General features: G+C 43.6%; 1 protein-coding gene across 1 annotated transcript in view; it reads left to right on the forward strand.

Annotated features, from left to right (window-relative positions):
* Nucleotides 1–14563, forward strand: part of TPK1 (thiamin pyrophosphokinase 1) — a 771984-nt gene that overhangs the window by 208985 nt on the left and 548436 nt on the right. The window contains exon 5 of the mRNA XM_054991443.1: nt 4186–4258. Coding sequence (XP_054847418.1) covers nt 4186–4258 — 73 coding nt within the window. The remainder of the gene's footprint in view (nt 1–4185; nt 4259–14563) is intronic.

Consider the following 14563-nt stretch of genomic DNA (forward strand, 5'->3'; position numbering starts at 1 on the left):
AAAATAGCACCAGGTGCCCAACGTCATCGTTTCTGTTAGTTTTAATGGAACAGTCAGACCTGGAATCATATTAAACAGCAAAAAAGTAACAAAAATGCCTCTAAGGTAGAACTGAAGCATAATTACAACAATTAAAACGCAAAAAGCTGGACCATTGTCCTCATCATACACCTTGGTTCTGCGCTTAATGTTGCTGATGAAATTCTCTGCCATTTGTGAGGGTCAGATCTTAATAAAGTGTACACTTGTGTGCCAGATGAAGAAGCCTTGATATATGGCATTGTTTCCCAACCTGTGGGTTGGGGGACCCAAAAGTGGGCCATGAAGCCTCTGAAAACGGGTCCCTAATAGCTGCTCCTGCCCTTTGCGCCCTTCTCCTTCTCTCCTCTCCTTCCTTTCCAGCTTCTCACATTCTCGCCTTGCCCTCCCCCTTCATGACAATAATGAAGGCGGGAGAGTTGTTTGACAACCAGGAACGTTATGATAGTATGTGAGAGAAGGGGAGGAAAGGCTGGAGAGTCGGTGGGAGCTGTTCAGCACATGGAAAAGAGAGAAGGAGAGAAAGAGGTGTGTGTGAGCATAGTCTCTGACTTAACACTGCCCCATAGCAGCCTAACCGCTTACACAGCCCCTAGCAGTGCCTTACTACCCTCTACATGTTGTGGGAGATGTACTGCATTAAGCCATTTGCCACCTACTTCTTTGCTGACATCTGTCATCTTCTTGCATCTCCTCAACCCTGTGTGCCCCCCCCCTCAATCTCTTAGGCCAGCCCAGGATGGGTCACCATACAAAGTAAATTTGGACTTTGGGTCATCATATCAAAAAAGCTGGGAACCACTGGTATATGATATTTTACTTTGTGCTTAGTGCGTTGTCCTAAGCAGACTTATACCCTTCTAAGCCTGTTGAATTCAATGGATTTAGAAGGTTATAACTGTACTTAGGATGACACTGTGAATGTCACTAGATATTCATTTGTTTTCAGTTTCTCAAACCCTTTACGGGCTTCTTTCTTGCCATTCTTGTCTCATATTGGTCATTTGGATGTTCCATCAGGGGACCATTCTCTGTAGGATTTCCCGCAAAGATCAGCTTGTAGAGGCATTCCCAGCCTTGTGGCCAGTGATGTGGGTTTTCTCTCCCTCTCCCTCTCTCCCTCTCCCTCCTCCAGCCCGCTCCTACACAAAAACCCACCCTGCCCTGTGGGTGGACTTCCCTTATATCTTTTCTCTCATTCCTGGCTACACCTGCCAGCCCTCTAGCCTTGGCCTGGGCTGCCTCGAGCAGCTGCACCTCGGGTAGCTAGCCTGGCTGCTTTGGGCAGCTACAGCTGTGCTCTCTTGGCTGGCTGCGAAGCCTCCTCTGCTCCAAGCTTCAGGCTGCCTTAGCTGCCCCCTATTATTCCTTTCCTCCCTGTTTGCAGGTTGGGGCATGACCCTGTGCTGCTTTTGCTGCCTTTCTGCTGGTAAGGTTGCTGTCAGTCTGGCTGTCCCTATCTCTTGTGCCTTCTCCCTCTGACCTGGTCCCCTCCTGGCTGTCCTTACTTCCCTTGTCAGGGCTCTTAGCCTCCCACTGGAGGGTGGGGCTAGCTGGCTTCTACCTGCCCCTTCTGACCCTCTGTGGCTTGACTGCTGCTCTGCTCTCCTGAGACTGGGGTCTCTCTCTTTCTCCTTCTGTTGCCAGCTGCCTCCCCTCCCCCTCCTCTGGCAAGTTCAGGGGCTGGGCCCCAGACAAACGTATCTAATTTCTTGCACCCCCCCAGAGCAAACTTCATTGGTAGCCCATAGAACAGTTACGGAAAAATTGGTTGTCTCTGTAAATGGAGGATTCCTTCATTCTCTAACCACGGTTGATGAATATCCAAAAATGCTCTGAATTAGTTAAAGGGTATGAGAGAAGAGACAACTGGGGAATAAGCTTTTCATTCTCAAGGAATACCATGCACCCAAATTACCAATTTTTTAAAAAGCCTTCAAAAAACCCTTGAGTCGAGCGGTGGTGAAAATGGCAGCTGTAAGGGACTGACAGAAGGGAAACTGCATTGATGCAGGTGAGACCTTTGAAAATGTTCGTTGTACTTTCCAGAAGGCAGGATAACATGCTTGGAGTACACACTTCCTGCAAAGATTGTACCAAAGATTTGGAAAAGATCATACCAAAGATCAAAGATGTGAAGGCCTGGAGATAAAATGGAAAAACTTAGACGAAAGCCATTTTTCGGGTGGGAGTAAAATAAAGGGAAAGTTTTTCACACAAGAAAAGGTAGAGAAAACCCTCTTGACTGTTCAGCCTCTGTCTGCTTCTCTCTGTATCACTTCTCTGCATTGTAACAGCCCTTTTTCATCATGGACACCCACCTGCTCCTTCCTGACAGGTAGGTGGGTCAGCTTACCTTTTCCAAGCCCTGATGAGCACTTGAACAAAGCCCTTCCCAACACTTGAGGCCCATTATATGGCTGTTTACAAACAGTGTTTTTTCTTGAAAAGAGGTGCCAGAACTCATGCTTCCTTTGTTTATCCTCTTAGCACCATGTAGAGCTATTAGAGCACTGTTGCTGAAGACCTGATGGGAAGGTCAAAGGAGGTGCCAGAAATGAGTTCCACTGCATTCTGGCTGAAAAGAAGCTCTGCCTACAAATGTTAAATCACATTATTGTTTCTTTTGTGATGTTGCATAGAGCGAACAACAGTGGTCAGAGGCCAAGCTTTCAGCTCTTCCACCTACCCCATGCTGAGAAAAAGTCTAACCTCCTGATTGGTTACATAGACAGTGTTTCCTAGAACAAAGGGACAGGTTAAGATGAAATCAAAACCATACAAGATGATTTAATCACATATTGCTGAGACAATTCCCCATCCTTATGGGCATGCTTCCCTTTGACGTAGAATTATTCTACTTTCAGTTGTAATCCATCCCTTCATTATTGGAAAGTTTGGCAACGCAAAAAGACAATGTTCACATCTTAGCTCAAAGCCATTGTCCCACCCTCCAGTGTGTTATTGGACTCACAAATCCAGAGGAGTTAGCCGTGTTAGTCTGTAGTAGCAAAATAGGAAACAGTCCAATAGCACCTTTAAGACTAACCAATTTATTGAAGCAAAATCTTTCGAGAGCCACAGCTCTCTTCATCAGATGCATCTGACACAGAGAGCGGTGGTTCTCGAAAGCTTATGCTACAATAAAATCGGTTAGTCTTAAAGGTGGTATTGGATTCTTTACTATTTTGGAGTCACAAATGTAGTTATTTCAGCTTCCTAGAATGTTGCTTGCTTTAAACTTTGATTTCCTTGAACAGTCTTGGAAACTTAAAGCGGTAAAAAAGAATTTTTGACATGCTCACGAGAGGATTTTTTTAAAAAGTCTCTTGATGGACATAAGAGTGGCAGTCAGAATGATGCGTAATAGTTTAAGCTTAAACATTTAGCCTCAGTTACATTTTCCTAGAGGATCCTATTGATTCAGGCTGTAACATTTTTCTACAGATCTAAAAATGGATATTAACAATGGTGGCTATTAACAATAATGAAGAGCCCCGTGGCGCAGAGTGGTAAGCTGCAGTACTGCAGTCCAAGCTCTGCTCACAACCTGAGTTTGAGCCTGGCGGAAACCGGGTTCAGATAGCTAGCTCAAGGTTGACTCGGCCTTCCATCCTTCCGAGGTCGGTAAAATGAGTACCCAGTTTCCTGGGGGTAAAGTGTAGATTACTGGGGAAGGCAATGGCAAACCACCCTGTAACAAAAGTCTGCCAAGAAAACATCGTGATGTGACGTCCCCCCATGGGTCAGTAATGACTTAGTGCTTGCACAGGGGACTACCTTTACCTTTTTTATTAACAATGATGCCCTGGATAGTCCAGGCAAGCCTGATCTCATCAGATCTCGGAAGCTAAACAGGGTCGGCCTTGTTAGTAATTGGATGGAAGACCAGGGTTGCGGAGGCAGGCGATACCAAACCACCTCTGTTAGTCTCTTGCCTTGAAAACCCCAGAAAGGGGGGGGGGGGCAGAAGTCAGCTGTGACTTGACTCCACTTTGCACCACAATGTTGGATACAAATACTCCTGTTTGAGTCTTGCATATCATTCTCCCCGCCTCCAAATTCTATTCTATCTTTCACCATTTTTTTTAAATTAAAGAAATCAGGTGAAAAGGAAATAAGAAATAAATACTCCGTCTCTTTCAGGTTTTTGCCTGATTACATCAGTGGAGATTTCGACTCTATTACGCCTGAAGTAAAGGAGTATTATAAAGGCCAGGTGAGTTCATTGTTTAAAATGTTAACACTTCCCAGAAAGCAGCTTTAAACTCTCCGTTTGCTCCCCTGTTGGTTAGAATCTAGGAAAATCACAACACATTGAGTTATTCCGCACACGTTGGATAATGCACTTCCAATCTTCTTTATAGATCATTTGGAATGTATTTTTGTGTGTGCGGAACAAAAAATCCACCTCAAACGACTGATAAAGTGCATTGAAAGTGATGGTTGTTGGGGGTTTTCCGGGCTGTATTGCCGTGGTCTTGGCATTGTAGTTCCTGACGTTTCGCCAGCAGCTGTGGCTGGCATCTCCAGAGGTGTAGCACCAAAAGACAGAGATCTCTCAGTGTCACTGAGAGACACTGAGAGATCTCTGTCTTTTGATGCTACACCTCTGAAGATGCCAGCCACAGCTGCTGGCGAAACGTCAGGAACTACAATGCCAAGACCACGGCAATACAGCCCGGAAAACCCCCAACAACCATCGTTCTCCGGCCGTGAAAGCCTTCGACAATGCATTGAAAGTGCATTATCCAACGGGTGCGGAATCAGCCATTATATAGAAATGGTTTTCAAACAGCGCTCTGGTGAAACCGCATCATTCCCGAGAAGTTGCTGCAGATGGCTAGTGTAATGTGGGAACAGGCGGGCTACTGTTTCAGGGTATAACTTCTCAATGGTAAACACCTCCAATACACATAAGGGCATAGCCCATCTCAAGACCAAGCTATACAAATAGTAAATGAGGCAGTAAAGCCATTCCTGGACTATCCCATTTCATATGGGGAACCACATGACTGAATGCACTCCCTGTACCTAGAAAACTAGATGTCAGGGAGACAGCTTCTGGCCTAGACATGTTCTTTAACGTGATACTTTTAAATATGTAGTCATTTTGTTTTTTTGTCGGAGGGAGTATTCAATCTCCCATGACTGACACCTGCAGCCTAAAATGGGACAATCCAGGAATAGTTTCACCACTTCATATATTGTGTAGACTGTGGATGTGCATTCTGGAATTCCCAAGCTGAAAATATACACTAAAATTGCTGTTTCGGGTTGTTGCCATGATTTTACAGAACGATTACATAAATCTGGAATTCACAGACATTACAGAAAACACTTTATTGTAATGCAGCATTACATCTAGGGTTACATCCAGCGGGAGATTGGGGCCTGGTTCTTACCTGGGGAGGGGGGGGGGGTGCAAGCATGATGCAAGCGTGCATCCTCCTGCGAGCGTGATGACATCACTTCTGTGAGCCCATTTTGACGCGGATCGGGTCCGTTGTGGGCCCCTGAGGAGCAAAGGAATGCTCCCGCGCTCCACAGGGGTCCTGATCCAGACCAAAACAGGCCTGATCCTGGTGGCTGCTGTGCGTGGGGGCGCGCATTACCGTAGAGGGGCACGCCTGGAAGGTGCGCCCCCCCCCCGCTGGCCAGGTAAGTAGGGGCAGGGGTGGAGGGTGGGGGCGGGGGATCCCCCGCCCCCACCGGGGGTCTGGCAACCCTAATTACATCCATGTTAACAAAAACACTCGACACAACCAGAACTCAGTCTACAAATACACAACTCGCCTCATAGATGCAAGATACAAAAATTTGGCTACAGTTTTGTTTCTGAGTAGCCAACAGGAAGATAACTTTACATTTATCAGATTTTCCAATTTGCTCTCTCAACAGAGGGTCAATGAGTGTGGGATATTACAGAAAACGCTCTATTGAAAAATCTATATAGTTTTTCATGTTTGGGTGCTTACTACCAGAAACAGCAGACACCTTGTTTTTCTTTGATTCTCCAAATTTCCCAGGCCCAGGGAAGGCAGCTCTGGGCTGGGGCAAGCCATATTCAGGGCCCAGCGGAACTGCAAGTCCGGCTGGCTCCTTCTCCTTTTGTTCCTCCTTTGTGGGGGCCGAGCCCTTTCCCCTTCTGCAAGTAAGATCACTGGAGGCATCTTGTTTGTGGGCTGTAGAATTGAACCCCGTAATCCAATTTGCTTAAAATTGGTGGGAGGGGGTCCTTTAGTAGCCAGGCAGTACTAGCTTCCCTGCAATTTTGGTGTCGCTTGGTTGAAAAACAGCCATTGTAGCTCACCAAAAGTCTCCCCATAGAGAATAATGGAACCCAAATAAGTCTGGAAAAACTCAAGCCTGAATTGCAAAATGATACAATGTGGCTTGAATACCATTGAATACCATATATTCCCCAGAGGACACTCCGATCAGGGGACAAACAGCTGTTGGTGGTCCATGGCCCCAAGGAGGCCTGCCTAGCCTGGACTAGAGCCAGGGCCTTTTTGGTCCTGGGTCCCACCTGGTGGAACGCTCTGTCTGCTGAAATCAGGGCCCGGCAGGACCTATTATCTTTTTGCCGGGCCTGCAAGACAGAGTTGTTCTGCCAGGGATATGGCTGAGGCTGGGCCTCCGCCAGCCTGGAAAAAAGGGGTGTATAAATCTGACTCCTCCCTATGAAGGCTGTCCACCATCCTGTTTTAAATGTGTTGTTTTTAACGAACGTGAATTTTTAATTGTATTTTTAATATGTTGTTATCTGCCCTAAGTCCACTCACGGGGAGGGAGGAATACAAATTTGAAATAAATAAATAAATATTTATTTATTTTAGACCCTTCTCAAAATCCAAATTAAAAAAAAAACTTTTTTTTCAAGTGGGTGTCCCTAGTGTAGACCAGGTTTGGAGAATATGCAGAACAGAAAATTGGTTCTTGGAAGTGGAAGCAAGATGCCATCTCCTGCATATAGTATGTTTAGTTTATCTGTAGATAACAGAAAGGTCTCAGGTTTTTAAGTGTACAAATCAAATTAATCTGAATATTTGATTTCCCTTATCTGATTTCCAGTGCAATTCTAAGCAGAGTTACTCCAGTCTAAGGCCATTGGAATAAATGACAAGACAAGAGAGATTTATTGTATATGGCCATATGCCTTCACAATCCAAAACCTTTAATAAAAAAAAAAACATGCATACAAATATAATTACATGCATATAAATATAATTACAGTAAAATGCATTATACCTAAAATGTAAAATATAAACAACTTTACAATCAAATGGTTTCTAACAGATGATTGAAATAAATGGGATTAGACTAGAGTCTCTTTAGGATTGCACTTTTCTTACTTCCCCATTCTACAAAGGAACAGGTAGCCAGTGCAATTCAATGACTGAATATAATTTTGAGCATTTATGCCTCAAAACTGTGGACTTTGTTTATACAAGCGAGTTACCCAACATGCACTAAAGTAGATACAGAGTACAGACACCCCACTTCAATTGCTCTATCATGTCAGTCAGCTGGATGCAAGTTACATTAGCAAAGTACATAACCTTGGATTTGCAAATTAGAAGGTTCCCAACGGCAATTTTCAAACACAGCCAGAAATACCATCGACTAGTTCCAGGGCAGAGGTTGTCAATGTAACAAGAATTGCTAAGTTTGAATTTGCACTAACCCATATCCACATTTTGAAAAAGCGAATACATAAGCTGATGTAACCTGCTGAGTCTCTTTGTCCTGCTGAGATCCTGTGAAAATCAAACATATGAAATGTCTGCAGCTCCTCAAGAAACAAGCAGGATCACAAAATGATAACATTGGAATGGACCTTACCTGCTTTGAGTGTTTAGGTCAGGTGTAATTTGCAGGGAAATTCATATCCACTGACATTGACCCTGTGATCTGGATGCTTATTTATTTTTCATTGTATTTACATCCTGCTTTCCAGATAATTTGTCTTCCAAAATGGCTCACTTTAGCAAAGAGAGATGGGCCACGCCCTCCTAGACCTGATTGGAGAACAAGGTGGGAGTGAGGTGGTGGAATGCGGAGTGGTGGAATGCGGAGGTGGTGGAATGAGGGATAACCACCGTGATAGTTTACTACTACAATTTAAACAAAGTTCTCTTGTGAAATTTAACTGTGTTGAATTGCCTTCTCAAAATACCTAGTCAAAAGCAGCTAACACCGCACCCAAAGAGTGGTGGTCAGTGGCGTTTCATCAGATTGGAGGGAGGTGTCCAGTGGGGTGCCGCAGGGCTCGGTTTGGGGCCCGGTACTTTTCAATATTTTTATCATTTATCTGGATGAAGGGGTACATGGGCTACTCATTATATTTGCTGATGATACCAAATTGGGAGGAGTGGCAGGCAAACACCCAAGAAGATAGAGTTAAAATTCAACAAGACCTGAATACTCTGGAGAAGTGGGTGGTTGTGAACAGGACGCAATTCAACACAGATAAGTGCACAGTATTACATCTGGGCCACAAAAATGTGAAGCACAAATACTGGATGGGGGATACACTTCTGGGTAGTAGTGTATGTGAAAGAGATCTTGGAGTAGCAGTGGACTGTAAACTAAATATGAGCAGTCAGTGTAAGTAGTAATTTATTATTACAGCACTTGGCCAGTACGTTAACCATAAAATTTAAGTGCACATTTTACAACCATTTGAAACATGAAGCATATAAGTATATACAATTTAAAAACATAATTTCCTAATATCTATCAAAATTTGTAAAAACCAGGAAGTCAGCATAGTTCTAAGCAAGCAACTGAAATGGAGGCCTAGGCTCTAATGGGCTTTAACGACCAGAGCACAAAATTTCGCTATCTGGTGTAATACAGTAAAATCGGAGTTTGACAGCAGTTTCTCTAATTTTTTCTTATCCGAATGTTCAGAGATACCATCCAGAAAGGGAATAATAAATCTCATACGTGCTTCCTTATAGAAAGGGCATCTCAGGAAAACATGTTCCTGGGTTTCGACCTCCCCAAGTATGCAAGGACATAGTCTCTCATTCCAAGGAATCTTGTTAAATCTGCCATCCAGAACAGCAGAGGGTAAGGCAGAACATCTGGCCAAAGTAAGCGCTCTCCTGAGATTATTTACCTCCAGAATGGATAAATAAGAAGCAGGTGCAGAAATATATCTGTTACTAGGAGGAGCTATAAAAGCAGGAGTGCCTTGTAAGTCGGATTGTCGTTCAATATCATCTATCCTTTGCCTAACCATTTGCCTTGCTTGATCGCTTCCCATCATGAGAAGTACTTGAGGGGAAAATCCTATTGCCCTGATTTTCTGTCTAGTGGCAATCATCCACTTGGACTGAAAATCATCAGTTAAGATTAGGGGTAATAAACCACAAGGATTTAAATTTATCCTTATCCATAGGAAGATGGAATGCAGGGTGATCTTTGCTTCAACTTTCTGCATGCCAGTCTCAAGGCGAACCATTGCATTAGAAACACACTTTGGAACTTGAAGGACCGCTCTCAAAAATTTCGATTGAACTAACTCTAAAGGTGCAAAACAAGAAGTTGGTGGTCCAAGAAGTGACCCGTATAACATCTGAGTTAGTGATTTGGCCCTAAACAATTTTAAGGCTGCCGGCACAAAATATCCCCCTGAAGTGCGGAAGAACTTCAGTATACTTTGAGCAGATCTATCTCCCACACATGCTGATGCATGACTATGCGCGACCTTGGATCCTGAAGCTTGGATAATCATTCCGAGATAACGATAATGAGTAACCTGCTCAAGAATATGGCCATTTATACTCCAATTTCTACTTCGAGGTCTCTTACCGAAGGCCATCACCTTCGTCTTTTGATAATTAATGTCCAGTTTGTAGGTATTACAATAACTGGCAAATCTCTTGAGTGTTCTCCTTAAACCAATAGGAGTTCTAGAGAAAATGACCGCATCATCCGCGTACAGGAGAATGGAAATGGGACGCTGTGCCAATTTAGGCGAGTGGAGATCAGCCCCATTTAGATGGTCCACCACATCATTGAGATAAAAGTTAAAAAGAACTGGGGCTAACATACACCCCTGCCTAACTCCTTTAAAAGTGGGGATTTTATCTGTTAAATGTCCCTGACCAGTACATCTCACCCTCAATGAGGTTTGTTCATGAAGAACACGTATAAGAGCTAAGAGCCTCCTGTCTATAGTAGAGGCTTCTAATTTGTTCCAAAGAATAGATCTGGAGATGGAATCAAAGGCCGCTTTAAGATCAATAAAAGCTGCATACAGGGAGGATGGTCCCTTACCAGAATATTTTTCAATGAGGTGCTGGAGTATGAGACAATGGTCCATTGTAGATCTACCCTGCCTAAACCCAGCTTGTTCCTGGACCATTATATCATCCTGCTCCAACCACGATGTAAATTTTTCCAGGAGATGTTTGGCATAAAGCTTGCTGATGACACTTAGTAAACTTATAGGCCTATAATTTGCGGGGTCTTTTCTACTGCCTTTTTTATAAAAAGGAACTACCACAGCCATTCCCCAATCATTTGGGATCCTTCCCGTTGCATCAATATAAGTAAACAAGTGTGCTAAAAAAGGGGCCCACCAATCGATATTTTCTTTCAAAAATTCAGGAGAAATACCATCAAAACCCGGCGCCTTGCCCCTTTTAAGCTGGCTAATAAGCGATGACACCTCTTTTGGCGAAACCGCAGGCCACAGAGGTAAATCATTGAATACTGTGGACACGAGAAGGGGAGGGGGAGTATCATTATACATATTTTGAAAGAAAGAGACCCAACTATCCGGTGAGATGAATGATTCCATGAAGGAGCTCTTATTCCACCCTTGACCTGAGACCATACTCCAAAATAAAGCTGAATTTTTTTCTTTGGCCGCTAGAATTAAAGCCTTCCAAGATTCCCTAACATATTCCTTCTTTTTTAGATTGATTAAGTACTTATAAGTTCTTTTCTTTTCTATTAGAGTTAGGTAAGAATTTGAATCCTTCCCATCATATTGGCTAACATAGTTGACAAATGCTTGGGAAAGCACCTTTTTTGCCTCCAAGCAATCTCTATCAAACCAAGGTTTTGACTTGAAGGGCTTTTTGCCACTCTGGTCTCGCTCCTTTAGCAAAAGGGGTATAAACTTCCTAACAAGGTCTGCATATAAGGTAAGTGGGTCCTCATTTGAGCTTAGATTTGTAAAAGCAACTACATAACTTTGAAGATCCTCTGCTGCCAGAATTTCTTTTAACTGACTATCCAAACAGCTTGACCACCTAACACGGCATCTCTGTTGTTCTAAACCGGTCACCTGAATTGGATAGTGGGTGTCAAGATATAACTCCTGAGAGAAAGCCGATATATGCAGACATAAAGGAAGATGGTCTCCATCCAAATGGGGTAAAATTTTAAAACTCTTAACCCTAGGTAAAAGGGACGTACATACTAACATATAGTCTAGAATACTGGCTGAACCCCCTGACATATAAGTAAATCTACCGGGGTAATCATCTATAGTAGAGCCGTTTAGAACTTGTAGGTTCGTTTTAAATATTAATTTGGCCAAACAAGACCCTGCATAGTTTGATCGTCTATCTTTGAAAGATCTGGGTAACAGTAAATTATCAGACCTCTCCTCTTGATCTCTATAAGATAGTTTAAATTTAGCATTTAAGGAGGGATCATCAGGTCCCATACGAGCATTTAGATCACCCAACAATAAAATCATTGCTTGAGGGTGAGCTTCAACTACCGATAAAACATACTCCTCCAATGCAGCCCAATTTCTATCAATATCCACTTTCTTTTTTGAAGGTGGTAAATAGCTGTTTATTAAGATCAGGCAACTTCCCTCCCAACGGAGGGCTATTGTCATAGCGAGGTGTTCAAGGGGCTGCAACTCCATACACGAAACCTTTAGGGCTGTTGAAATCAGAATGCCCAGGCCTCCCTTCATCCTCCCTCGTCCCTTTCCCATAACAGCCTTCATACTGAATGAAAGAAAACCATCCAAATCCAGGGATGAATCTGTCCAGGTTTCTTGAACAGCCAAAACATCTACTGATTGATGATGACAAAGGATCTTAGGGCATCTAGATAGCCATTGAGACCAACCCGCTATGTTCCAAGAGATCATTTCCAGAACCTTGGATGGCTTCCGATAGTGGCTGTCTAAGGCCAGTCATGCTGGGGCCACGTTGGTATATGAAACAGGGGACATGATGTTATTAGACCCCTGTGCCAAGGCCTGTGTATCTGACCTCAAGACTGGATTGGTTTCTGATAATGCCAAATGATCCCCATTCAATGTCGCTTCGCCAGCCCTCTCTGATGACTTCTCTGGAGTAAGGAGGATAGCAGTTTCCTTTTCGGGAGATCCCTGGCACTCTTCCACACAGGTGGTCTCCCATTCTTGTACTCCTATCTCTAGCAACTCCTGAGCCAGAGATTTATTGGTACTTTGCTCTTGAGACTCCTGATAGGAAAGAGCGCGAAGAAGAACTTGTGAGTCCCAGTCATAATCATTTCTATTGCTAAATTTAGGGGATGACACCAAAACTTGCTCTGATGCTTTTACTTGCTCTTCTCCTGGTTGACCATCTTGAGGTATTTCCGATTCATGCTCCGTCAGCTCTATGAGTGCATCGGCTGAGGCCTTTGGCTCCAAACTCACATCCATTGAGGAGTTGTGAGAAGATTCTAGATCTGGCATGGAACCATACGTGGTTGAGTTCACTACCTGTGGCTCCGATGATGAATCAAGTACTATCAGTTCCACTTCTCCGTTGTCACCATGTGGATCTGGAGACTGAGTGTGAGTTGGGTTTGATGGCTTAAAGGAATTTCTGAAGTTTTGCTTCGGCCTCTGCCTTGTGATGTATTGACTTAAGGTTCCATGGCAGTGATGAGTGCCTTTAGACTGAACTAAGGAGTTTCTTCCCTTATCCCCAGCTTCGCCGACCACCCGAGGTTCACTTCTAGAGTGTGTAGGGTTAGAGTTTCTCCTGCATAGAGGGTGACATTCTGTGTCAGCAAACATTCTCATTGGGAAGATCAAAAATTTTTCTAGATGACCACGTCTTTTTAAGAGCAGTGAGGGAAATTTATCTGACCCAAAGGAGATGACAATTCTTTTCAAAAAACTCATGCTTGGCAGCCAATAGAGATCTTCAATATCGAGGTCAGTACATTTGCAATTCAAGATCTGGCTAAGAGAGAGTTTAACTGCCCTTTTATTACTCCATCTGCCAAAATTTGCTTTCTGATTTCCTATCAGTATAGCCACTTTCCTTGGTTGAAGACATCGAGAAGGTTTGCAAAAGGATTCCTGAGGGATTAAAGGCTTCTTTTGAAACTTTTGTGCTGTGAGAGAGCTCTTCATGACTTCAGAGTAGAGCTTCCTTGCTATTATACAGGGCGCTTTAGCATCACCTGTATCTTTCTTCTGGGTCTTAACTTGCATTTCCTTACTATCATGCCTTGGGGAATTAATAAGCAGCTTCTTTGAGAGACGATTTAATGTTGTTTTAAAAGAGTCAAGTTTTCCATTTATTTGCTCCAGTTTACTGAAGAAGTTTGCAACCGTCTCAGTAATTAATGAGGTCTGCTTAGCTAAAAGTTCCAACACGTTTACTTTATCTTTTGAGCCTAAAACCTCCTTCCTTGAGGAGGGCTCAACACTTGTTGGAGATAATTCCACAGCAGACAACTGCCGAGCTATTTCTTCCTTGTCTGGCCGGGAGAGTTCTTGTTCGCAAAGATATTCTTGGTCTGTATCTAAAACGGAAAACCTGTTCGAATTGGGAAAGGTATTTAAAATAGACTCTGAGTTTTCTGTCAAGAACAAATCCATCTTCAGTTGTTTACCAGCAGTTTTCTCAGACTCCTCAGAAAGGGGGCGGCGGTGTTTTTTGGCTCCCATCCGTTATGCTTATCTGAGAAACCTTCACTCCCTTTTCACTCCCACTCCAGCCAGAGACCAAATTTGTTAAATCAAAGAGAGACAGCTAAGCACAGACCAAAAAACTGTGGCGTAGGTAAAAATTTAAAATGTCCTAGTAAAAAGGTAATTTAAAACTGCTTATCTGGAGCCTCTTGCAGATGAATCATGCTGCCGCCATCTTATCTCAACTGCTCTGAGTGGGCCGAGCAGTCAGTGTGACGCGGTGGCAAAAAAGGCAAACTCAGTCTTGGGTTGTATCAAAAGGACCATTGCATTGAAATCGCAGGAGGTCATAGTCCCTCTCTATACTGCCTTGGTCAGGCTGCACCTGAAGTACTGTGTACAGTTCTGGAGGCCCCACTTCAAAAAGGATGTGGACAAAATCGAGAGGGTGCAGAGGAGAGTGACGAGGATGATCAGGGGTCTGGACACTGAGCCCTATGAGGAAAGGCCTTGGGAATGTTTAGTTTGGAGAAGAGGAGGCTGAGGGGGGACATGATTGCTCTCTTTAAGTATTTGAAAGGCTGTCAGCAAGGAGCTGTTCCAGATGGCAGCAGAGGATTGGACCCGAAGCAACGGGCT

Source organism: Eublepharis macularius, chromosome 11 (assembly GCF_028583425.1).
Source record: "Eublepharis macularius isolate TG4126 chromosome 11, MPM_Emac_v1.0, whole genome shotgun sequence".
NCBI lineage: Eukaryota > Metazoa > Chordata > Lepidosauria > Squamata > Eublepharidae > Eublepharis > Eublepharis macularius.